At 40.2% G+C, this 27,517-nt stretch overlaps 1 protein-coding gene across 1 annotated transcript in view; it reads right to left on the minus strand.

The window, feature by feature from the left end:
- myo3a (myosin IIIA) overlaps positions 1-27,517 on the minus strand; it is a 243,667-nt gene that overhangs the window by 50,029 nt on the left and 166,121 nt on the right. Inside the window, exons 26-31 of the mRNA XM_059971447.1 lie at positions 26,974-27,054; positions 25,336-25,459; positions 23,502-23,860; positions 23,281-23,399; positions 22,144-22,291; positions 2,583-2,689 (exon numbers count right to left, since the gene is read on the minus strand). Of these exons, the coding sequence (XP_059827430.1) occupies positions 2,583-2,689; positions 22,144-22,291; positions 23,281-23,399; positions 23,502-23,860; positions 25,336-25,459; positions 26,974-27,054 (938 nt within the window). The remainder of the gene's footprint in view (positions 1-2,582; positions 2,690-22,143; positions 22,292-23,280; positions 23,400-23,501; positions 23,861-25,335; positions 25,460-26,973; positions 27,055-27,517) is intronic.

The following is a 27,517-nucleotide window of genomic DNA, read 5'->3' on the forward strand; positions in this document are numbered from 1 at the left end:
TTATTAATGGTTCAGTGCTTGCACCCACAGTCATCAATCCAGAAAATCAATATTGAAGTTCTGATTAAGTTCTACCTTTTGAAAGTCTGAAAATTGGAGAAAACTGGTTAAGCTTCTGAATAATATACATAGAGAAATCTGTAAAAGTCATGCGCATTTTAAAAGCATTTCCTCTTATATCAAACACGAGGAAATCTGCAGATGCTGGAAATTCAAACAACATACACAGAATGCTGGCGGAACACAGCAGGCCAGGCAGCATCTACAGGAGAAGCACTGTCAATGTTTCAGGCCAAGACCCCTCGTCAGTACTAACTGAATGGAGAGACACTAAGAGATTTGAAAGTACTGGGGGGAGGGGGAAATGTGAAATGATAGGAGAAGACCGGAGGGGGTGGGATGAAGCTAAGAGCTGGAAAGGTGATTGGGGAAAGTGATACAGAACTGGAGAAGGGAAAGGATCATGGGACGGGAGGCCTCGGGAGAAAGAAAGGGGGAGGGAGCACTGGAGGGAGATGGAGAACAGGCAGGGTGATGGGCAGAGAGAGAGAGAAAAAACCAAACAACTAAATATGTCAGGGATGGGGTAAGAAGGGGAGGAGGGGCATTAACGGAAGTTAGAGAAGACTCTTAGCTTCATCCCACCCCCTCCGGTCTTCTCCTATCATTTCGCATTTCCCCCTCCCCCCACTACTTTCAAACCTCTTAGTATCTCTCCTTTCAGTTAGTACTGACGAAGGGTCTCGGCCCGAAATGTCGACAGCGCTTCTTCCTATAGATGCTCTTTCCTCTTATATCACCCGTATTTCCAGCATCCTACATCACTATTTCACGTCTTGCTTGTGATTTATTATATCATATCAAACTGAGAAGTAGTGATGCTGGGATACAAGGTTCAATTTACTAAGAGATTTAAAAAAACTTTCAAATCTTGGCTTTAACCATGCTGACAAAGGCAGCTGGTGGGACGAGTCTGATAACCCAAGGATTGCTTGCAGTGTCCATACACCTGTTTCTCCTTATCTGATGTTCCATTATGTAACGTCATGACAGGCATGTGCTGACATAAGACAAGGATTTTGATATTGTGAGATAATAAAGGTCATTATAATGATTACTGAATAAGATGTCAGTTGTCTAAAACTGTTGCTGCTCTACTGTTACAAAAAGACAGTTAACACTACATTTCTTTAAGGTTATGAGAGGTAACCATATAAGGGATTTTGTTCTCTTTAGCACAAGACTGCTTTTGTTAAGTTTTCTTGCAATCACTTAAATCAAAAATATCTAAATATACACTTTGCTTTAAGCCAAAGTGACTTTAAATCCTTCGAGCATATATTTTGTTCAATGAACATTACACTGTGTAAAGTCCTTAGGCTAATATTAAATCTTGGTTCTTGCAAATAGCTTAGATAGTCAGTACGGGGTTTGTACATACATTTAGGTGGTAAATGGATCTTTTCACGGTGAAAGTGTTTTATTTTGCAGCATATTCTCTGGACACTCGATTAGCTGACAATGATAAGTAGGGTGATGAAAGACTTGGGCGTAAATCTCAACCTCTTTCGTATGTGTTGTGTGGCACAAGAGGCCAAATTTAGCATCATTCCCTGGTGTATACCTGAGAGGCAACTTCTATGCATAAGATAATGGTTGTGCAAGGTTGGGACATGCAGATGAATGTTTACTTTTCCAAATATTCTGCAGAAATTAACTTCAGGACTTTATAAATGGAGTTCCTACCCATAGTTGACCTGAATGACATTCCTAAGATCATTCACATAGGCAACCTGCTTTTTAAAGCCAAAGCCAAGAAGAAAGAGTAGGCAGATTGGTTGAGAAAAGAGCAAATGAGGGCATGGTTGGGTCGTAGGATTTCAGGATTAGGTGGGTGATGGTTATCATGGAGGGAGAACCAGTTTGCATGGGGCTGTTCGCTAACTAGGATTGTTCATTGGATGGTTGATGGAATCATAAAGAGTCACTCTGCCCACTGCATTCATGCCAATGAAAAAGAAGCTTTCCAACACATGATTCATTGCCCAGTAGGTCAAATTCATATCCAGGGACAATGGTTTTGCATTTCAGGCTGTAAATTTCAAGACCTCTGACACACTCTGAGCAAGAAAAGAATTCTTCCTTCAACCCACTTTCATATAATTTACAACTACAGCAAAATCCATGGTTTGGTTCAAGCTGAAAGGATAAGTTTATTCTGAGAGTGGTTTCACTATTGGCTGGGATACTTGTGGAGTCAACAGTAGGATTTGAGTTTGAAAATACAGGGGTGTTTAAATTGCAAGGATGTTCTGCTGGATAGAGATTGTCTCCTGGGTGGTTTAATGGCCTGAAAGAAATGCTGCTTTTCCTCATGGCCCAAAGGAAGTCCAGTAAAAGCGGATTTTTCCATCAAGAATTTAGGTTATTTTTAAATATTGCAAATATATAACACATAACACCTTTCAGAGTGGAAAGCTCAGAATTCTATCACCTGATTGTATTGTGACCATGATGGCTTGCAACTTTAATGGAAGCCCTAACTAGATCTGAACACATAGATCAGCAGGTCATTGACTTACATGAATGATGTTGTAGTATGTGTTGTCTTCAGGTGTATTTACAGTCTTTGGTGGCTGAGTCCTCCTAGGCGTTCTTTGCTGTTTCTGGTCACTTACTTTATTGGGACCTGAAGAAACGGAAAAAAAATGTTAACTTTCTAACAAAATTTTCTTGAACAAATATATCTTCGAAGTGATGAAAACATTGTTTCCCTAATAAATTTAAAATATGCGATTGTAAAAGTTCCTCACAAAGAAGCTGGAATGAGGATCACATTTTGTAATTCATACTTTTCCAGATTAGTCCAGTACCTTGTTAGAAATTGGACCTGATCCTGAGCTACTTGGTCCTATTCCCCTTTGAGCCTCATCTTCCACCTGGCCCTTTCAGATACTTTGTTCTATATCTAAACTTTAGCTCTGCCTTGGCTTAATGCTCTATTGTTGTTTGAGTCTAGTATAACAAAAGTACTGTACATACTGGAAATAAAATATTTTTTGAGTGAGCTTGATAAACAAGAATTGTTTGTGAAGAAGTTATTAATTTAAAATACTCTATTTCTGGTTTTGATTTCCCTTGTTATATATTAACCATATTAAATATGCCCTTTGCTAATTGATGTAAAGAGAAAATTAACTTTATATGTCACATGTACTGTGCATTGAAATGTAAAGTGAAATGCATCATTTGCATCAATTGTGCTGAGCAGGCTGTAGGTGTCAACACCGCATTTAACTCACTAATCCTAACAGTATGTCTTTGCAATGTAGGAGGAAACCTGTATGGTCATGTGAGAATGAACAAATTCCCTACCGGCAGCACAGGAATTGAACCCCATTCAGTGATCGTTGGTACTGTAACAGCATAATGCCAAATGCCATGCCACTGTGTCCCACAAAAGAAAGCTACTAAAGTTGTTATTTATGGTCATGTATGATGCAACTCATCAGTCTTGTTATGTGTTGTGAATAAATAAAGTAATTCACCATAAAATATTCTGTAAGTATTATGAACAGGTAAAGTAATTTATTATAAAATATTCACCTACTGCTCCAGGTCTTTGTCAATACCACCTTGTGACCATGTGTCAAGAGATACATGGATAATCCTGCAATATTTGGCTGTTTCATTAACATTATTTTTACTACAATACCTATATCCAATTCTTCTGTGCCTTCCACCTACATTAGGAGCAACTTATAGCTAGTACACCAATGGTATAAGACCATAAGCTGTAGGAACAGCATTACACCCTTTGGCCCATCCTCTCAGCCTAAAACTCCTGCCTTCTTCCATACTGCTTCGTGCCCTGACCAATCAAGAACCTTTCAACTTCTGCCTTAAATATTCAAAAGGATTTGGCTTTCACAGCTGTCTGTGGCAAAGAATTCCACAGATTCACCACTCGTCGGCTGAACAAATTCTTCCCCATTGTCGTTCTGAAAGGATGCCCCTCTATTCTCAGGCTGTGTCCTCTGGTCTTCGGCTCTCCCAACATTGGAACCATCCTCTCCACATCCACTCTACTATTGACCATTCAATAGGATCTAATGAGGCCACTCCTCATCCTTCTGAGTTCTAGTGAATATAAGCCCAGAACCATCAAACACTTTTCATGTGACAAGCCATTCAATTCTGGAATCATTTTTTTCTGAACACACTATGAACCCTCTCCAGTTTCAGAAAATCCTCTCCAAGATAAGGGGCCCAGAACTGTTCATGATACTCCAAATGAGGCCTTACCAGGGCTTCCTAAAGTCTCAACATTAAATCCTTGCTTATATATTCTAGTTCTCTTGAAATGCATGCTAACATTGTATTTGCTTTGTTCACCACAGACTCAACCTGAAAATTAACCTTTAGGGAAACCAGTACCAGGACTCCAAAATCCCTTTCCGCTTCAATTTTTGTATTCCTCAGACGAACGGACAAACGGAACGGGTCAACCAGGATATGGAGGCGGTGCTACGTTGCATAACAATCGACAACCTGTCTACCTGGATTGACCACCTCGAGTGGGTAGAGTACGCCCACAACTCTCTGGTTAGTACTGGCAGCAGAAGGTCTCCTTTTGAATGCTCTCTTGGGTACTAACCCCTGCTGTTTCCCATTCAAGAGTATATTGCACTGCCATCTGTTCTGGCCCATATCAGCCGGTGCTGCAAGGTCTGGGAAGACACACGCACGGCCCTGCTCCGCTCAGCCGACCGCAACTGGAGGGGTGCTGGTCGCCTTCGGACTCCTGCACCTGAGTATCGGCCTGTGCAGCAGGTGTGGCTCTCACCTAAAGATGTTCCTCTCAAGATTGAGCTTAAGAAGCTCGTTGCTTGCTTCCTGGGACCTTTCGAGGTCAAAAGTATCATCAACCCCACAGCAGTGCAACTTAAACTACCTAAATCTATGCACATCCACCCTACATTTCACATTTCCCAATTAAAAACAGTTTCAGTCAGCCCCTTGTGTCCTCCGACCGAAACTCCTCCACCCACCCAAATCATCGACGACCACCCGGCGTACGCCGTCCAGCGGCTACTGGATGTGTGTTGTTGGGGCAGGGGCCTCCAATACCTGTTTGACTGGGAAGGATATGGTCTAGAGGAACATTCCTGGGTTCCCCGCTCCTTCATCCTGGACCCTTCTCTCATCTGTGACTTCCTACGGGACCATCCAGACAAGCCTGGGAGATTGCCTGGAGGCTCCTGTTGGGGGGGGGAGGGTTACTGTCATAGTCCCATCTGGCTGTCCCCCATCTCGCTGCTATCTCCTTGATTATACCTTAATTCCCGTCGTCTGATCCCCAATTGCTGCTAGTTCCATTAATTATAGCACACCTGGTTCTCATCAGAGAATAAAGGATAAGAACTCTGGCATCACAGCCATGGGTTACCAATTCATTGGTCAATTCCAGTGAGCATTAACCTTGTTTCCTGATCCCTTATGACTGTTAGTTTTAAGTCCCGCTCCATTGTCTGGAGATTCTATGAAAATCTCGTTGTCGTGTCAAGACCTGGTTCTCTGTTCTACACTCACCATTGAGCTCGCATTTCTCGACCCTATCTCCGCGCCTATGTCCTGCACTCATGTTCGTCCCCAGGCCCTCCCTTGCAACAATAGCTTAATATTGGCTTCCGAATGTAAATGTAGATTTGAATCACCTGCACATTGACAACAAAGATTGGAGTGATGCCAGTTATGGCTTTTAGTGCACCAAGGGTTTTAAAGATTCAAATCACAAATACATTCTATTGGAAGTTGTGATTGTTCTTCTCCAGTATGCTTTTGAATCCTGGGTAACCTACAGCAAGTAGCACAAAGCAGTGGGCAGATACCCTCTTTAAAACTTTCCAAAACAACTGGTAAAATAAATAAACTATGATCAGAATTCTGTCCCAGGCCAAGATCCCCAGTGTTGATGCTCTAAACATATCCAGTCAGGCCATGTTGTCATGGAGTCAATAATGTACTGAAACTGTCACTCTATTTAATGAGGCCATAAGACATAGGAGCAGAATTAGGCCAATTGGCCCATCAAATCGGTTTGGCCACTCGATCATGGTTGATTGATTCCAAAATCTCTCATAGGAACAACTTACTGGGAGAGCAGATCAAATGATTCAAGGACAGCCAAAAACTCAAAGTCTCCTTGAAAGGAATGGAACATCTGCACTGATGTCTGGGAACCTGTCAAGATGACTGACAACCTCAATCCCATGTATTGGGAGCACACAGAAGCACAGTGCAAAGGGTAAAAGGAGTGTACCATCTCCCAAACTACCCACTCATTTAAAGCACTTACTGTACCACTTGTGGCAAAATTATTAGCTTTATGAGTTGTACCAAAGCTCAGCAGACTGGAAGGGAAACAAGTTATCCTCAACTCTGAGAAAGTGGATAGCTATCTTCAGTGTACATCTCAACCACACCATTCTTGGGTTTGTCATTGTTCATTCAGTACTGATTTGTCTCTGCTCCCTATTTACCAACTCATTGTCTGCATTAAATTTATTTGCTGTGTTTAATATCATTGCTTTCTTTAATAATTAGATTCATAACAGACACAATGATGCTTTGACAGATGACGGTAATTTAAGCTTACATTCGTGTTAAATTATTACATTCCTTTATCAAGTTCTGTGTCTGCAATCTTGGACTTTCAGAAGGGATGAAAGAGAATGCAATAATACACTAATCCAATTAAGCAAGTTTTCTGTTGGGGAAAACATATTGCCTTTCCATGTTATTTCTAATTGAGCGAAACAGTTAAAATACAATTAGAATGAATAGCATGATTTAATATTAATACATTATGTGAAGATTGGAAACTATACAAAAGTATTTGTTTTTTTTATCAGACTCTACAGTTCCCACAAGCAATTGTAACTTCCAGAGCTTTCCTTTCATGAAATCCCAGTCTGGGAAAGGAAGAAAATTATTCATGGACTGACTAAAGGAAAATCCTAAATTCAGCTTCCATTTCCATACACCACAGGAAAATGGTGGCTGTAAGGGACAATATATCACAGTGGGTGACAGTAACGAGCTAAACACAAATAGTCAAGTCTCAGGAAGCAATGAAATACATCCATGCAGCATGTAGTTAAATGCAGGGTGATGGTAAAAGGTTGTTTTTCAAAATGGCGGCTGATAGCTAGTGGTGTGCTGCAAGGGGTTTGTACTGGGACCTTGTTATTTGCTATTTATATAAATTATATTGGATGTGCATGCACAAGGCTTGATCAGTAAGTTTGTAAATGACACAAAATTAGGAAGATCTGTAAGCAATAAAGAATGTTATCGCTGAAAGCAGTGTCATGTGTAGACAGTGTGGTGAATGCGTAAACAATAAACATAAATATACATGCTGCTCATATACATAGATTGAGTGTATGTCCATAAAATGATGCTAGGCACAGGAGTGCCTGTGCATAACATAGCTGACAGGAAATGACAAAGTAGTGGTGGTGGGGGTTGTGGAGGGATGGGTTAGTGGGTGGAGGTGTTGATCAATCTGACTTCTTGGGGAGAGTAACTGATTTTTGAATCTGGTGGTCCTGGCTCAGATGCTACATAGCCTCCTCCCTGCTGGGTCCTGTTCTGTTAGGAGTTTGAGGAGAATTGGTATGTCACCAAAAACTCTTGTAAATTTTTATAGCTGTACGATGAGGAATTTTAACAGGTTGTGTCACCGTCTGGTATGGAAGGGCCACTGCAGAGGATCAGAAAAAGCTTCAGAAGGTTGTAAGATCAGCCAGCTCCATCATAGGCACTAAACTCCCGAGCATCGAGGACACCTTTGAAAGGTGATGCCACAAAAAGGCGCCATCCGTCATTAAGGACCCCCATCACCCAACATATGTCCACTTCTCATTGCCACATTCAAGGAGGTGGTACAGGAGCCTGAAGACACACACTCAATGATTCAGGAACAGCTTCTTCCCCTCTGCCATCAGATTTCTGAATGGACAATGAATCCACAAACACTACCTCGCTATTCTTTCCTCTTGTTTAGCACGACTTATTTCATTTAACTTATTTTTCATAAACAGTGCAGTCCAGTTAATTAGCACATGTTAGACCAGCATATTTTGGCCCAATTAAGTGGCTGTCCAATATACATAGAACATAGAAATCTACAGCACGTTATGGGCTGTTCACCCCACAATGTTGTGCCAACCATGTAACCTACTCAAATGTCATGGCAGTTTCATGGAAATAGTTAAACTGTATAAAAGAAACAAACTACCATTTAACTGAGTAACTAATTATGTTTTAAAATGAAATACAGAACAAATTATAACACTACCAATACTACCGATGGTTGCTTGTTGTATCCAATGATGACAGGAAATCTCTGCGGGTGAGTTTTTAAAGTGGAAAAGCTGTTGTACTGAGGCAGTTCCACATCCCTTGAACTCGGAAATTCGGGTTCAGTGGTATGAAGAGACGTCACAACTGGGATCTTCCCTGGCTGCAGTGGATGACCACATCTCCTTCCATGCGTCTCCATGTAATGTTGCAGAATCACCTTCCTGGCCGTTAGATCTCTCTGTAGCTGGAACTGACTGTGCATGTGAGGACAGGCGTGTCCGTACCTCACCGGGATATGGGACATGATGGCTGCTTTCACCTGGTTTAGCCCACCTGTCGAAGTGGTGTACTGAGTTGTAGCTGCTGTTGCTTGCAGACAGTTACTCGGAGCCTCAGGTAAGAGCTGAATGTCCAGTGGGGACCAAAAATAATTTTCAAGATGATTATTGACACCTTCAAAATTCTTTGCAGTGCCTAAATAGTTGAAGTAGTGAAATCATTTCATTTTCACTCCTGGCTGTGTTTTGGCATTTCCAAATATGAATACATGACACCACACTAAGCAAAATAGTTCTGAATTGTCTTCTCACTTATTCTCACCAATTATCAATGACAACAATTACTGCTTTTTGGAAACAAACTACTCCATTTAAAAACTGCTCGCTCTAAGCATGGTGCAGGGTCCAATGGCCACACGACATGCATATGACTGATGCTAGTTAGAAAACGTTTGTCAATGGTCTCCTGCCCGGATTAAATGGCATGATGTCCCAAATAAACAGAGGGAATCCCAGCTATTTTCTTGATTTATTTTTGTCCTAGATAAGCGGTGCCCTGATCAACTGATGGTCCAAATTAACCAGAATCCGCTGTATATATTTTTATTGCAATTTATAGTTTTTTATTATTATGTATTGCAATGTACTGCTGCCACAAAGCAACAAATTTCACAATGTATGCCAGATTCTGTTTCTGTGCTTTCCTAATTGTGTGAATGTGTTCCAGAACCATGAAGGGTTGTGTGAGATGAGCACTCCCTGGAGTGTGTAACTGCTCACAACTGTGTGTCCAGTATACAGAGGGGTGTGAGTGGTGCAAGTTCTCCTGAAGTGGATAACCATCTGCTTTGTCCTTTTGACTTTATTTGCCTAACACAAGGCCTTGAGCTCTTCCACCTGCTCTCAGTAGGCTGTCTCATAGTCGTTGGTGATGAGTCCCATGACTGTTCTATCAGAGGTAGACCTGACAATCCGATTGCTCTGGTGCTTGGCCGTGCAGTCACGTGTGAGCAAAGAGTACAGCAATGGGCTCGGGTGCACCCGAGTGTAGGATGATGAGGAGGGAGGAGTGCTGGTGCATCCTCACCGTCTGAAGTCTGGTGGTTAGGAAGTACAACATGTTGTTGTTCAGCCACGTTTTGGTGAAAACCAGAATGCAGCAGTTTCTCATCTCTTTCTGTGTGTTCACTCTCAGTCTCCGTGCGCCCATTTTGTTATCTAGTGCCTCGTTGGGTTATATCTCAGCCTAGCCAGTGCCCTGGCTCATTTGCCAGTTCCTGTTTCCTCTCGCATTGCTCGCTGGGCTGAGTCGCCTAGGCCAGGTCACTGTCGCTGGGTCTGCTGTCCGTAGAATCCCGGGTCTATTGAGCACTGCTATTAACACTGCTGTCGACAGATTAAATGTAACTTTGTCTAAGAGTTCGGTAGTGCTGTATTTGCAGAGCTTTGGTTGACTGAAATCCCCTGACTAGAAACTTTGAAAGATTAGGAATTTAAAACTAGCAGCACTTTTGAGAGCTGGAGAAGTCACTGTGTTTCTGTTGGCTGCTATTATATGAATTATAGGAAGGATAGGTTGGCAAGACTAGGTCTTTATTCCTTGGAATGTCGGAGAATAAGGAACAACCATACAGAATATTTAAAATCATGAGGGGTATAGAAAAGGTGAATGGTAACAATATTTTCTCAGAGGTAGAGAAGTTCAAAGCCAGAGTGAGAGGGGAAAGATTTAAAAGGGACCTGAGGGGCAACTTCTCCAGATAGGGAGAGTATTTTGAATGAGTTGCCAGAGGAATTGGTTGAGATGGGCCAAATGCAGGAAATTGGGACTGCCTGCGTGGTCCTTGTGGTTAGAAGGGACTGGATGGGCTGAAAAGCCTGCATCCATACTGTCTGGCTCTAAGGAGTTTTATAGAAGGAGCATTATATAACAATGAGATTGTAAAGAAATATTAGAACAGGTGCCAAAATCTTGGTGAAATAGGAATTTCTTAGAGCAGAAAATGTAAAATAAAAGGCAGAAGGTTAAGGCGAGGAAGCTGAGGGAAGCATTGTGTATGGTGGGGTGAATAGCACCACTTCACGTAAAGCCCACACCCAGCCTTCACTTCATGCATAAAGCGCCTTAGGAATTTAAATATCCCATTCATCCCTCATCTATGGAAATAAATAAACAGTCAAAGTCTCAGGCTGAGATCCATGAAGAAAGGTCTCAGCCCGAAACGTCGCCTGTTTATTATTTCCAGATGCTGCCTGACCTGCTGAGTTCCTAGAACTGCTCACAGTACTCCAAATGATGTCTCACCAGTGCCTCATGAGTTCGGTATGGGACAAGCAGAGTGGCCCGAGAGTGAGGAAAGAGTGATTTAAAGTGAGGTTTTGAGTGATTTAATTGCCGAGCTGAAATGGGAAAGTTGAGTACAGGCCAATTTGAGGCAGAGGGGCCCGGGTTTGTGAGCATATTGAAATGGCAGGGCCCAGGTCTGACAATGGAGAACAGCCCAAGGTCTGTGTGATTAAACTCAATATATAAGTTTGCTGATGACACCACAATTATAGTCTGTATCTCGGGTAATGATGAGTTTGAGTACACTGAGGAAATTAAGAACCTGGTGGCATGGTGCGACGACAATAACCTATCCCTCAACATCAGTAAGTTGAAGGAATTGGTTGTTGACTTCAGAAGGAGTAGCAGACTGCATGACCCCATCTACATCGGTGGTGCGCAGGTGGAACAGGTCAAAAGCTTTAAATTCCTTGGGGTGAATATCACAAATGACCTGACTTGGTCTAACCAAGCAGAGCCCACTGCCAAGAAGGCCCACCAGCGCCTTTACTTCCTGAGAAAGCTGAAGAAATTTGGCCTGTCCCCTAAAACCCTCACTAATTTTTATAGATGCACCATAGAAAGCATTCTTCTAGGGTGCATCACAACCTGGTATGGAAGTTGTCCTGTCCAAGACCAGAAGAAGCTGCAGAAGATCGTGAACACCACCCAGAACATCACACAAACCAATCTTCTGTCGTTGGACTCACATTAGACCGCACGCTGTCGGAGCAGTGTTGCCAGGATAATGAAGGACATGACCCACCCAGCCAACACACTTTTTGTCCCTCTTCCCTCCAAGAGATGGTTTAGGAGCTTGAAGACTTATATGGCCAGATTTGGGAACAGCTTCTTTCCAACTGTGATAAGACTGTTGAACGGATCCTGACCTAGATCTGGGCCATACCTTCCAAATATACAAACCTGTCGCTCGGTTTTTTTTGCACTACCTTACTCTCCCTTTTCTATTTTTTTATTTATGATTTATAATTTAAATTTTTATTATATTTACTATCGATTTGTACTCCAGGGAGCTCGAAGTGCAGAATCAAATATCGCTGTGATGATTGTATGCTGTAGTATCAATTGTTTGGTGACAATAAAGTAATAAAGCACTGGGCCGGATTGAAAAGGTCAGGGTGTTGGCGATGGAGGAGAGGAACAGGCCAGTTCAGCTTGCTGCTCTGCAAGGTTCAGAGGCTGTGGTCTGAAGCTAATGGGGCTCCGGAAATGGCTGCAGTAATGATTGGCTTTGTGGCTGTGGACTCAATTCTCAATGTTATTTGTACACTTTCATTGTTTGCATGATTTTGGGTATTTTTCTGCACACTGGGTGTTTGACTGTCTTCTTTTAAGTGGGTTCTATTGGGTCTCTTTGTTCTGTGCTTGCCTGTAAGAAGATGAATCTCAAGGCTGTATATATATATATATATATATATCATACATACTTTAATAATAAATGTACTTTGAACTATGAGTGAAAATGGATTTATTTCATAACTGTAAAGCATTTTGAATGTTTTTTTTTCTGTTTAAGAATTAATCAATGCAAGACATTGTTGTTCTTCAAAACCAAAATTGTCTCCTCTGCAGCTGTCAGGTGGAAGCATAATTTAGGCCTTTTAGTTTTCCTATCATGTTTTTTGAGAGCTTTCTCTACTGGTGCCAATTACACATTAATACTTACAATCATCTCTCCCACTGATTTGACTTTCACCATCAGCATCATGTCATTTTATTTTTAAATCACCTGAAATAAGCATTTCTCTAGATTGTCACTGATCGTTTTAAAAATTATTTAATGGATAGATGAACTGATCTCATGTTCTGGAAATATTTTCATCAACTTACACTCAAAACAGAAGTTATTCCATGAGATTTTTGAGCCAGTGTCAACTGAAGGATGAGCACTTCTGTGAATATTTTTAATTATCTGGAACAGTACTAAGCCTGATGTAAATAGTTTTACTTAAAACTAATAGATGCAAACTTATTCCTTGGCTTAGTTTGGTGTGAATCAATGCTCTGCTGAGCACTGAAGAACATGGAACTATTACATTGCAAAATTTTGCAAGAAAGGGAAATTATAATTGTTAATTTATGTAAACAGCTAACATAAATCATTTGGCAGACAAGAAAGTCAAACTAATTTAAATTTAATGTTGAAAAATCCAGCCAAACCATTGTGACAGTGAATTCATAAAACTAAATCTTTAGAGAGAACAGCAAAATGGCTATGTCTTTTTTAAGATCTGCATCAAAAATGCAATTTATGCCAGTGGGTAAACTGCTAACAATGAAATAATCTTTATGAAGCATTTATCAGTTTGAATAACTTAACACCTGAACTGTCATTAAAAAGCTTGGTAGCTGGAAGTTCACCGCCTCGTGCCAGAATAGGAGAACATTGGCTTGTGCCATGGTAGGACGTTATTACAGCACGGGGCGTCGGAGATGGAGTTCAGTTCTGATGTCATCAGTAAGGAGTCCATACATCCTCCCTGCGACTGTGTGCATTTTCTCTGAGTGCTCTGGTTTCTTCCCACAGTCCATAATTGTATCGGATAATAGGTGAGTTGGTCAATGTGAATAGTTCCATGATTAGGGTAGTGTTAAATCAGGGTTTGCTGGGTGGCATGGCTCAAAGGGTCTGAAGAGCCAATACCTCGCTGTATCTCAATAAATAAACAAACAACAGTGGCCTCTTGAGAATGTAAACATATAGCCATTTCAGAAGACGATCCTAGAACTGACCGTCATTCTGACCAGAGTTGCTTCAGGGCCCTTTGTTTTGAACTTAATTGTAAAGTGAGTCATCTTAAATATAACTGAAAAAAATGGTTTTCCACACTATTTAAAACAATAGATGAAAAAATAAACCTTGTCTGTTTTCATATCACATCTGCACATTAATGTTATCTATGTGCTCTAAATCAGTACAACTTTTCTGTGCAGCAAAGTAATATTTGACATTAGTATTAATGAAGTACAAATTGACAAGATTTGTTGTGCTTTAAACTAGATTAACAGCCATTCGCCAAATCATTAACTTTGATTTTATTAAACAGTTGTGAAATGAAACACAAAAGTCTTTGGTCTTTAGCCATAATATAATTTTGAGGACCTTCAAATTACCTCATGTTTTATGAAGTAATTACCTCATAAAAAGACCACATATTTGGTCTTTAGCCATTTCATAATATTGAGGATTCACACTATGTTGAACACTTTTTTAGACCATTATTCTTTCTAACACATTGAAAGGATTCCAATTTTAATTCTGATGTTTTCAATGTTTTTCTTGCGTTTTCTTACATATACTGCTTAGTGACATTATCTCCCACTGTGCACCAACTGTACTGTTAAAAGGCTGATTTACTCAACAGGAATCTGTCCTGCTGATGCTCCTTAATTTGCCGTATAGATATATTAGTGCATTCTTTCAGAAAACAGAATAAATTTAAGTACTTCTTGTGATTACTTACACAAAGAAAAAAAATCACAAGAACTGCAAACTCAGTATCAATGTGCAACTTGTGTTGGACAGAGGATTCTTATTCCATTAGCTGTTATTTCATAATGTCCCTCCAAACTGTCATTGTTTGAAATAAATGGCTTGATTTATGTCATTGAAAGTACAAGTTGGTAAAGAAAACAGATGGCTCAGAAGGAAGTTAATCTTTGATTCCCTCCCTACAGCCTGAGGGATCTGTGATATTTTGTGTATGACAGAGGCTCAGAGCCTTTCCACTGCCAAGAGCTTGTTGATGGATTTCTCCACATGATGCACTTGCACTAGAATCCTTTCCAACAACAGCTTCTTGCATTTATTATTATAGCACCCTTAAGACTGTGAAGCACAACAACTACAAGCTGCAATGGATTGTGAAGTTTGCTGAGTGAATTTCTTCTCACCCTCCTCCATTTCCTCATTCCAGGACAGATACCAGAAGCACTGCATTCACAGAGCCCTCCGCATTGTGACGAAACCCTCCCATCGCCTGAGTGGGTATAGTCAGAATGGTGATCACTGGGCTTTAGCTCTTCGAGACTTCTGCAAGGAGAGGCTTCACTCAGGGAAAGAAAAGCTCAAGTTATTTCCTTTTTTTTTATATCTACTCAGCTACGTAGAGATGCCAGGCAGGTTAGTGCAATGCTCCTCTTGCAGAATGTGGGAAGGAAGGGAGACCGCCAGTATCCCTGACAACTCCAACTGCGAGAAGTGCATCCAACAGCAGGTTCGAATAATCTGCGTTAAGGAGTTGGAGCTGGAAATAGATGGACTCGGGAGGCTGAAGGAGTTAGGACACATAGAGAGGTAGTTACACCCAAGGTGAAGGACACAGGAAACTGGGTGACAGTCAGGAAGGAGAAAGGGGTTAAGGAGCCAGTGCAGAGTACCCCAATTGCCATTCCCCTCAACAACCGGTGTATCACTTTGGGTACTGTCGGGAGATGACCTAACAGAGGAAAGTCACAGTGGCTGGGTCTCTAGGACTGAGTCTGCCTCTGTGACTCAGGCAGGAAGGAAGAAGAGCACACTGCGTGATAGGGGATTTGTTAGTGAGGGGAATGGACAGCAGGTTCTACGGGTGAGCATAAGATTCCCAGATGGTATGTTGCCTCCCAGGTGCCAGGGCCCAGTATATCTTGGTCATTGGTGAGGAAGGTGTGGTGAACTATGTGCCTGTCGGGACACGCCCCTGCTGACTGCTCCTGTGGCTCCTCCCACAGGCCCCTGTATAAAGGAGATCTGCGGCCTGACGCTCGGCCTCAGTCTCCAAGACATTGTATGATAGACACTCACTCCTGGTTCCTTCTTCCAGTCAATAAAAGCCGATATCTCGCCTTACGTCTCAGTGTGAGTTATTGATGGTGCATCAGAAGGTAAATAGAATGTTAGCATTCATTTCAAAAGAACTAGAATATAGAAGCAAGTATACACTGTTAGGCTGATTTACAGCTTCTTTCCTAGGCTGTAGGACTTCTGAAAACCCTGTGACCACCCAGTAAACATTACGTTTGACAGTGCCAGTAGTGTTATACTGTTGTATATTTAACTATATTTTGTCAATTTATGTCAACTTGTACATCTACAGAATTATTTAATATCAGTTAATATTATCATGTTAATATTATGTTTGTGCTATATATGATACTGTGGTTTGCACTTTGGTCGCTGAGGAACATTGTTCTGTTTAGATGTACAGTATACCAGCGTTTGGTTGAATGACAATAGACAATAGACAATAGGTGCAGAAGTAGACCATTTGGTCCTTCGAGCCTGCACCGCCATTTTGAGATCATGGCTGATCATCTACTATCAATACCTGATTCCTGTCTTGTCCCCATATCCCTTGATTCCCCTATCCATAAGATACCTATCTAGCTCCTTCTTGAAAGCATCCAGAGAACTGGCCTCCACTGCCTTCTGAGGCAGTGAATTCCAGACCCCCACAACTCTCTGGGAGAAGAAGTTTTTCCTTAACTCTGCCCTAAATGACCTACCCCTTATTCTCAAACCATGCCCTCTGGTACTTGACTCTCCCTGCATCTGGAACATATTTCCTGCCTCTATCTTGTCCAATCCCTTAATAATCTTATATGTTGCAATCAGATCCCCTCTCAATCTCCTTAATTCCAGCATGTACAAGCCCAGTCTCTCTAACCTCTCTGCGTAAAACAGTCTGGACATCCCAGGAATTAACCTTGTGAATCTACGCTGCAGTTCCACTACAGCCAGGATGACCTTCCTTAACCCTGGAGACCAAAACTGTACACAATACTCCAGGTGTGGTCTCACCAGGGCCCTGTACAAATGCAAGAGGATTTCCTTGCTCTTGTACTCAATTCCCTTTGTAATAAAGGCCAACATTCCATTCGCCTTCTTCACTGCCTGCTGCACTTGCTCATTCACCTTCAGTGACTGATGAACAAGGACTCCTAGATCTCTTTGTATTTCTCCCTTACCTAACTTTACACCGTTCAGATAATAATCTGCCTTCCTGTTCTTACTCCCAAAGTGGATAACCTCATACTTAATCACATTAAACGTCATCTGCCAAGTATCTGCCCACTCACCCAGTCTATCCAAGTCAGCCTGAATTCTCCTAACATCCTCATCACATGTCACACTGCTGCCCAGCTTAGTATCATCAGCAAACTTGCTGATGTTATCCTCAATCCATTCATCTAAATCGTTGACGTAAATTGTAAACAGCTGTGGTCCCAATACAGAGCCCTGTGTCACCCCACTAGTCACCACCTGCCATTCCGAGATACACCCATTCACCGCTACCCTTTGTTTTCTATCTGCCAACCAGTTTTCTATCCATGTCAATGTCTTTCCCCTGATGCCATGAGCTCTGATTTTACCCGCCAATCTCCTATGTGGGACCTTATCAAATGCCTTCTGAAAATCGAGGTACACTACATCCGCTGGATCTCCCTTGTCTAACTTCCTGGTTACATCCTTGAAAAACTCCAATAGATTAGTCAAGCATGATTTACCCTTGGTAAATCCATGCTGGCTTGGCCCAGTCCTATCACTGCTATCTAGATATGCCACTATTTCATCTTTAATAATAGACTCTAGCATCTTCCCCACTACTGATGTTAGGCTGACAGGTCGATAGTTCTCTGTTTTCTCCCTTCCTTCTTTCTTACAAAGTGGGATAACATTAGCCATTCTCCAATCCTCAGGAACTGATCCTGAATCTAAGGAACATTGGAAAATGATTACCAATGCATCCACAATTTTCAGGGCCACCTCCTTTAGTACCCTAGGATGCAGACCATCTGGACCTGGGGATTTGTCAGCCTTCAGTCCCATCAGTCTTCTCATCACCGTTTCCTTCCTAATGTCAATCTGTTTCATTTCCTCTGTTACCCTATGTCCTTGGCCCATCCATACATCTGGGAGATTGCTTGTGTCTTCCTTAGTGAAGACAGATCTAAAGTACTCATTAAATTCTTCTGCCATTTCTCTGTTTCCCATAACAATTTCACCCAATTCATTCTTCAAGGGCCCAACATTGTTCTTAACTATCTTCTTTCTCTTCACATACCTAAAAAAGCTTTTGCTATCCTCCTTTATATTCCTTTATAAATTGAACTTGAAGTTGTTATGTGTTACCAAACAAAATTCAACACCAAGGTACACGTGATAGTATTCAAACAGGTTACTCAAAAGTTTATGAAAAGCTATATTCAGGAGCATCTGAAGTGGGGGAAGAGGCAAGAGGGTGTAAAACTTAATGGAAGAAATTACAAAACCTGGGGTGTAAAAGCTTAAGTAACAGTACCAGTGATGAAAACCGTGTTTCCTCAGAAGAGTGGATCCAAGCTCTTCAGAGATTTCAATGTCTAAGATATAAACTCATTCTGCAACACCTTTACAAATAGAAATAATCAGTAGCGTAACTTCCCAGAACTCTTCCAAAGCTATAAGCTGGTAAATTCAGATTTCTGAGTGAAAGCCCTGAGACATTTTCAGGTCAGTACTATAATCACTGATCCATGCTGGATGATTTGCTCTTAGATGGTCCAGCAGTGAATTGATGTTTCAATTTGATATACTGCCCTTAAGGTACAAACTGGATTTTAAAAAAATGCAGCAAGGGCTTTTTGTGCCAATCACTGTCCAGTCACCATAGTGACTGACTCAAGTATAAGACTGTTAGTGGGAGCTCAGAACTGGAGTTGGCTGTATATCTCTGTGAAATTGTGCTCCAAAATATAAAGGTTTGAAATTTTCTGTGAAGAAAGTAGTCAGTTCTGGGTGAAACTGCAAACACGCATCCCCACAGCTGGCAGGAGGCACTGGATTCCCACTCTACTCTTCATGAACAGAAAGACCAATCTCTTTTGTCACTCTGACTTCAATCTAACATTGGAAACATCATAAAGACCTATGATGGCTCCAAAAGCCTGCAGTAAAACAATAACTACATGGGCAAATCTACACACTAAACCTTTGCCAGTTAGACCAAGCCAGGTTCAGCAACTCTATTCACTTCAAGGGAGTGAAACAGTTCTAGGTGAGAGGGCGTCTGATAATTTGCATTATCTTCATTTGAGTTCATTTAAATCTACTTGTTTTCAAATGTTATCCATCTTAATAGTACTTAGTTTCATTTCTTTATATACTTTAATTTTTAAAACAGTGTGATTTTTAATTTTGGATATCTCTAAATGCATACAAGGTCAACTTCCTCTACAGCTCCTGCAGCCAGTACAGCTCAGGGGAGTGGCATTCTCATAGCATTCTCATAGCATTTCTATGTGAGTTACATTGCTCAGTTAGATCACAGTCAACTTCAGGGTACCGGATTTGAATGATCAGGCATGACCTGAACAGCCCGTTCAAAAAGAAACTTGGATTTCTGCATGGTCAGACAAACAGAATTGAAATGAGAATGTATTTCTCCACCTAGAACATAGCGAATCTTTGGAATTCTTTGCCCATGTTGGATTTGGAAGCTGAACATATTTTAGATAGAGGTCAATAGATTTTTCAATATTAAGGAAATCTAGGGATGTGGGGTTTGTATAAGAAAGTTTTGCTGAGGTAAAAAAAAACTCATGTTGTTATTGAACAATGGAGCAAGAACAAGGTACCATTTTGCCCCGTTACTGCTTCTATTTCTTGCATTTTATTCCTTAAGAGTCATATCAGGGAAATGTTCACATGGAGAACATAGGCATCTATGAAATAATGAGACAACAAACTGTATTCACTGAACAGAGGACAGTTAAGATATACAGTTCTTTGACAACTATTTATTCATTGTGCCATGTTAATTATAAACATAAGGATGCGGCCTATATTGCTGGTGTAAGTTTGATTAAACTTATGATCAATGCTTTAGCTGTAAGACGCACTTGCCAATGGGAAAGCCCAGGTAAAATTGTAATGGACAATCTTGTAGCCTTTCCTGATTATTTCAGCACTGTATTATTCATCCATCTGATCATATTGCTATCCTAAATAGGAAATTATCTCTTAAACAAGCTATAATACCTTTGGTGCACTGCACAGTGAGGTTTAAGGATTTATTTGGATAACTGATTAGTCCATGCTTTTTTGCTACCAGAACCAATTTGTTCACAAGCCCTTTATTGTGTTCAATTCTGGTCAACTGTGTTCAGTTCTGGTCACCTCATTATAGGAAAGATGTGGAAGCTATGGAGAGGATACAGAGGAGATTTACCAGGATGTTGCCTGGTTTGGAGAACAAGTCATATTAAGCAAGGTTAGCAGAGCTGGGACTTTTCTCTTTGGAGCGTAGAAGAATGAGAGGGGACTTGTTAGACGTCTACAAGATTATGAGAGACGTAGATAGGGTGGATAGTCAGTACCTGTTTCCCAGGGCACCAATAGCAAACACCAGAGGGCATATGTACAAAATTAAGGGAGGGAAGTTTAGGGGAGACATCAGGGGTAAGTTTTTTACACAGAGGGTTGTGAGTGCCTGGAATAACTTAACAGGGATGGTGGTGGAGGCTAAAACATTAGGGGTATTTAACAGCCTCTTCGACAGGCACATGTATGAAAGAAAAATGGAGGGTTATGGGGTAGTGTGGGTTTAGAACTTTTTTTAAGGATTCTGTAGATCAACACAACATGAGGGCTGAAGGGCCTGTACTGTGCTATAGTGTTCTATGGTTCTGCAGTCCTCTATTTAGATTACCTTCATTCACTTAGCACATATGCCTTCACTTCACAAACATGCGCTCAGAAATGATTAAAGCTCACCTAACTGGGTTGTCTGAAAATCTGTGTGAGAGTCAGAGAGGGTGAGGTTGATTGGGAAAAGTCAAGATGATTAATGTCTCCTCAGCAGTTAGAAATGAAAAGATTGAGAGAGGGATCTGCATATTTGTCTATCTTTACATTTTCCATCTAAAGTTTCAGTTTACTCTCTTTCTTGCAGCTTAAATTAGCAACTCTATCACCACCTATTTCAGGATGTCTCGGTGCTTGCACATTATGTAGATTATACCAGAAATGCACGATTTAACAGATCTTTAGGGTGTCACTTAACTGTAGTCAGCACCTGCTTTTTGCTATCTTTAGATTTTTGTTGTTAATAAAGATGAGAGAGAGAAACAAAACATACTAAAGAGTTTTAAATGATATAATGAAAGATAAAACACTTGCCTCAAAACTAGAATAAAATTAAACACTTGAACCTTTTTCTCTAGTGTAGAGCATGCAAAAGGAATTGTTTTGGGTGTGCTTTGAATGTTTGGGCCCATATGCTCTGAAGACTTGCTATTAGGAAGTTGGATTAGTCAATTCAACGTGATTCACACCAAAGTGGATCTCTTTTCCCCATCACAACTCCAGGACATGATACTGTTACCAACATGGGCAATGGGTAAATCTGAATTACTTTGGATTAAAAAATCATAATCTAATACTTTAGTTGTTAACTCACAGTTAAACAAGATGTTTTTAATAGCGCCTAGGTCTAAATAGTACAGCCTCAGAATACAAGGACATCTCTTTAGCTAGAGCGTGGTGAATCTGTGAAATCCATTGCCACTGAGAGCTGTCATTGGATATATTTGAAGGGGAGTTTGTTCTTGACTAGAAAAGGTTACTGCAAGAATGGAGGAGTATAAGGTTGAGAGCAAAAGATAAATCAGACATAATTGAATAGTTGAGCAGAATCGATGGGCTGAATTGTCTAATTCTGCTTCAATGTCTTATGTTCTTTATGGATCTCACATGACAAACAATATCATATTGATTCTCTCAGTTATACCTCTGCCTCGCGCAAATTTATGGTGATAATTAACCTAAGAACCAGAATGTTCTGTTGCTATGGGAGGAATCGGGAACATCCCATTAAAACTCATACGGTCAGAGGGAGAGCACGTAAGCTCCACACAGACAGTAATGGGAAAAATAAAACATGGATTGCTGGACCTGTAATACCCCAGCACTATCTGCTGCACCACTCAATGCACCCTGAAATTTTCTTGTCAGATTATTTCCACTTTGCTCAGACTCTCATCACCTCTGAAAGCTTTTCTTATCCAATGTTCTTACCAGCTCTGCATCCTGCATTTTGATACTGCAAAGGCCACATAGAAGAGTAAATGCCTGTTTCAACAGGTTCCAATTTCATTCTAAACATTTACAAGGGAACATGGACAAACCTGGCTGTGACTGCTGTGACAACGAGCTCCCATTTGATTGCTTATTCACAGATTGTCGATCTTGGCTCATAGACGTCAGATAGTGTGAGGCGATGACATCATTCAGCTTCTTCTGGGCAATCAAGAATTCACTGGAGCGTTTTGCTATCTGATAATAAAAACAATTAATAAACAGCTTTTAAAATGAAAATCAAAAAATAAAGATGCTGGAAATCTGAAATTAAAAAAAAAATAGAAAATGCTGAAAAAAAAAATCAGCAGGTTCTGGTGAAAAGTCTTTGACCTGCAAGAATTAATATTTATCTTTTTACAGACATTGCCTGAGCTGCTGAGTGCTTCTAGCATTTTTTGTTCATGCTTTTAAATGATGATTGGATATGATTCAGAGAAGAAAATCATTTTTTCTGACATTATACTTTCCATTAAAATATATTTCCCAACTATATAAAACTGTATCAAAATAATTTTCTGGTTGAAAATGTGAATGAAGTTTTGAAAAATAATAATGGTAATTAGGTTTACGCAAAGTTATATTTCACAGCCTCCTGGGTATATGGCATGTAGTAACATACAAGTGAGTTTAGACAGATACTCCTACATTTGGTTATCTTTTTTTCTTTTAAGGGAAATTAAGAAGAAACTCAGTATAATCTTTACACATGGAATTCCATCACCCTGAATGACTCAATAGGTAAACATTAACGTTTCAGAGACAACTGAGGCAACACGTTCAGTGGAACCAGCTCATAAGGATGAACTCATAAAAGTTAATAAATTCAGGATGTTAGCTTAGAGTGGATGGACAAACTAATCACATTACTTTATAAATATTTGTAGAAGCCGATCCTAAGCGCATCTCATTAAATTGACATTAATCCCAGCCATTGATTTATAATCAAGCCGAATGATTGTGACATCCCAGAATTGTTTTCATTCATATTTTCAATTAATTTGACCTGTAGTTATTCTGTCACCTACTTCCTTAGTTAAAGCCCTACACTTTCAGATTTTTAGAGGTAACTAGAAATTTTCGTTGTACCTTAGAGAGTTATCCAGCCATCATTTCCATTGTCTGTGATAAAATTTAAAATTAATGTCCCATATAGGAAAAGGAACAAAATGCTTAATATTCCTTACCTGTTTTGAAAAATTTGCAACCATTTCTCCTTCCTGTTTAGTATATTCTTGAATTTGTTTTCTTTCTTTAAAGCCTCTGTAATTGCTTTGAATTTTCACTGCTGCTTGGTCTTCATCCCCTTTGGCCGTGCCAGGCTGTATACTGGACCCTTCGTCTGAAAGAGTTTCCTTTCGTGGTTGAAGTGATTCATTGATAGCTTTTCCTCTTTCCACAGTTTTACCCGGCATCTCGTTCCTTGCTCTGTTCATAGGGTATACTTTCTTGTGATGTTCCTGTGGAGATTTTCCAATATTTTTTCTTTGTTCAGGAAGCTTTCCCTCATTCTCCAGATGTTTCCTCTCTTGGTGCCCACGGAAGTTGCTCTGAATGACTTTTGCAGCCTTGTCCTCATCACCCTCTGCATTGGTTGCACTTGTGGCCTGACCTGATGGCACCTTTAACTCCCTTTTCTGGCTCCCTGCTGATTTTTGACTGCTGTCATTCTGAGGGGATCTTTTTGCTGAATCTCCTTGCATCTCTTTGCCATTCACATCAGATCTACTGTATTGTTTATCATGTAGATTTTTTGCATCATGTATTCTAATCATAATAACAAAAAGAAAATCTTACTCTGCGATTTTTTGAACAACAATTATTAAAACAATTGTCAAATACAAATACCAGATAAAGAATTTCTTTGAGATAGTTAGATGGGTCTTTTTGAGTTGTGTGTATAGAGAATATTAGTACTTTCTGCATTTCCTTTCAGACAACAGCATTGAATTACACTGATGACATTAACACTTATTAAATTGATAGATTTTTTTTTAGCATTTGTAACAAACATTAATTCCCAACATTACCGGAGTTAATTTGAGACACGAAGGGGATGGGAAGGACTGCGTGGAATTGTCTTTAAATTTATTTTTGACATTGGAGTGAATGGCTTCTATTAGTTGTAACACAGTGGCTATAGCAGCGAGTGATGTGGGTTCAATCCCAACTTCGGATGTGTCTGTGTGGAATCTGCATGTTCTCTCTAAGACCACATGGGTTTCATCCCAGTGTCGGTGAGTTAATTGCCTCCTGTAAAGTTCCTTCTAGTGTATGCTAGGGGAAGAAGTATTAAAGAGGAGTCAATGGGCGTGTGGAGGGAGAAGGGGTACATGGGGATAGGTAGGAGATAGGTTGGTGGCAGCCAGGCTGAATGGCTCTTTAATTTGTTATAACAAGTAAGTTGTTGATATGCATGTTGAGAAATAGATTTTTTTCTCTCTATCTTGCATGAATCATGCTACATATATCACTTATGTCTAATTTAATCACTCAAAAAATGTAATGAACTGGCCAAGAATGGTGTGGGCACATTTTGCATATCAAGTCACATGCTGAAACAGAACCTGCATTGTTTTATTGTCAAGTGAGCTAGATCTTAAAGACAAGTAGATCTATCTCACTAGGCAACTCGGTTGGCATGGATGAGTTGGGCCAAAGGACCTGTTTTCCATGCTGTTTGACCCCATGAATCACCAACAATGCCCTGTTTCTGCTGTGAACCACGGACAATGTAACTGAATGGCCTCTGCACTGAGAATCACCAACAATGCCCTGACCAAAGAATAGGTTTAAAATAATTCAAAATCAAAAGAGCTTTAAAAGATGGAAATCAAAGTTAGCTGAAAGAGAAGAGCCAATCAACATAAAAGATGTTGTTTTATTTTGCTCTAGTTTTGGAGGATGTGTCCCTTCCTTTTGGGGAATCTATCCTCAGTTATGGTTTGGTTGACTTGAATGTGATTCTAATGGAAGGCTTCCAGAAAGATCTGTGTTCTAAGAATCATCCTTTGATGTCCCTCCACGGTAAACTCAGGATTCTAAAGCATTCCAAGAGAGCACACCAATTCTCTGCAATAAGGTTCAGCAAGACATTAGAGTGTTTTCCATTTCAACACGCAATAAATTGAAATGTAGAGAAATGCAAGTAAATGTAAATTAATTGCATACTGCTGTACAAATTCAAAATTTATTCCTAAGAATTCAAGTTTCTCTTGTCTCTATTTAATTAAGCAACTCACGTTGGCTCTTTCAGAGCTTTTCTATCCATGTGGCCTCTATAGTGGGCCTGGATTTTAACTGCAGCTTTGTTCTGTTCTTCCAGCATCTCTCTGATTACTTTTCGGCTCAAGTATCCTCTTGCAGCTGTTGAAATAAATAAATGATAAATATTCATAATGTAAAATCAAAGTCTATCTTCTTGTTTTGCTTCTCTGATATTTATATGCATTTTGAAAGATACTTGATGGGACCTTGCTATGATACCCTAACTGCAGGACTGCTGACACTTACTCTTACCCAGCAGTAGAAAGCGCAGGACTCCCATGCAGCCTGATGTAGTAACGGTAAGATAGAGATGTGTGGAAAAAAGGTTGAGTGGTCTTTTGGAGCAGATAAAGAGAGACTGTAGATGCTGGAATCTGGAGCAAAGGAAAGAAATGAGTTGCAGGAGGAACTCAGCAGGTCAGGAAGCATCTCTGAAGGGAAAATGACAGTAGAATTTTAGGGCAAGATCCTTCATCCAGGCCTGAGAATCCAGGTGAAGAGCCTGGACCTACCTGAAACAGCAACTGTCCATTACCCTGCTGAGTCCATAGAATATAGAACATAGCACAGTACAGTGCCTTCTCTAAAATCAGTCTAACTCTTTCCTCTTTTATAGCTCTCTGCTTCACTTTAATCTATGTGCCTATCTTACAGCTTCTTAAAAGTTCCTAACATATCTGCCTCTACCACTAGCCCTCACAGTGAGCTCCACACACCTATCTTTTTCTGTGCAAAAAAAATTACTCTAACATTCCTCCTATACTTTCCTCCAATCACCTTAAAATAATGCTTCATTGTATTCACTCTTCTGCCCTGGGTAAAAGTTTTTGACTGTCTACTCAATCTATGTCTCTTATCATTGTGGACCCCTTTATTGAATCACCCTCTCATCCACCTTTGCCCAAATGGGAGAAGTCCTGGATCATTCAACTTTCCTCATAAAACATGTATTCTAATCCAGACAGTATCCTGGTAAATCTCCTCTACATTCTCTCTAAATTTTCCATATGCTTCCAATAATGAGGCAACCAGAATTGAACACAATACTTCAAGTGTAGTCTAACCAGAGTTTTACAGAGCTGCAACATTACCTCATAGCGCTTGAACTCAATCCCCTGAATAATGGAGATCAACATTTCTTATGTCTTCTTAACCATCCTGAAGAAGGGTCTCATCCTGAAATGTTGACCATCTCTTCATTTCCATAGATTATTCCTGACCTGCTGAATCTCACCAACATTTTGTGTGTGCTGTTTTGGATTCTAGCATCTGCAGACTTTCTTCTGTTTTATTTTTACCCATCCTATTAACTGGTGTAGCAACTTGAAAGGATCTATGGATGTGGACTCCAGGATCCTTCTGTTCCTTTACACTACTAAGAATCCTGTCATTAACCTTGTACTCTGTCTTCAAGTTCGACCTTCCAAAGTGTATCACTTCACAATTTTCTGGATTAAACTCCATCTGCCACTTCTCAGCCCAGATCTGTATTCTATCAAAGTCCCATTATGTTTGTCCAACAACTCATTTTTCTCTTACTCAAGAGCAGTTTCTGCCCCAAAAACTGATCATACCTGCCTCAGAAATATTAAATTTTATGTAAAATTACTTACCGGCTTGAAGTTTTATTATTGATTCCTCTAGTTCCTGTTTCTCAGCTGCAATGTCCTTCCTCACCTTGTGCCCTCTATACGCTGAGAGAAAGCAACAATTTAGTCTTCTTTCTGAAAAATGTTATTGTTAATGTGATGAATTCGTTAGCTGTTCACATACACATTAAAGTTCCTTGAATTTTGCTCTCAAGTAATTGATAATGCATTTGATTATTTTAAAATGTGGCTGTAAACTTAGGTTGTAAAATGATGGACCAAATATTTTAGAAATTGACTTTTTTTTTCATCCTTGCAATGTATATACTTGAAATATTCATTTGCCTGTTACTTCCTCAGGTGCTGACTGACCTGCTGTATATTTTGTTTCCTGTTTGTTTTGAGCACTCTCACATCAGATAGAGTGCTGCTAGCTTTACTGAGTAAATATCCCCTTTTCTGGAACTGGTAGAAACACTGTGCTTTCAATCTTAAAAAAGAAATCCTGTGATTTTCTGAAACTTCATTTTACTTTTACACCATGCTAGTCATTCCATAACTTCTGTAA

Source organism: Hypanus sabinus, chromosome 6 (assembly GCF_030144855.1).
Source record: "Hypanus sabinus isolate sHypSab1 chromosome 6, sHypSab1.hap1, whole genome shotgun sequence".
NCBI lineage: Eukaryota > Metazoa > Chordata > Chondrichthyes > Myliobatiformes > Dasyatidae > Hypanus > Hypanus sabinus.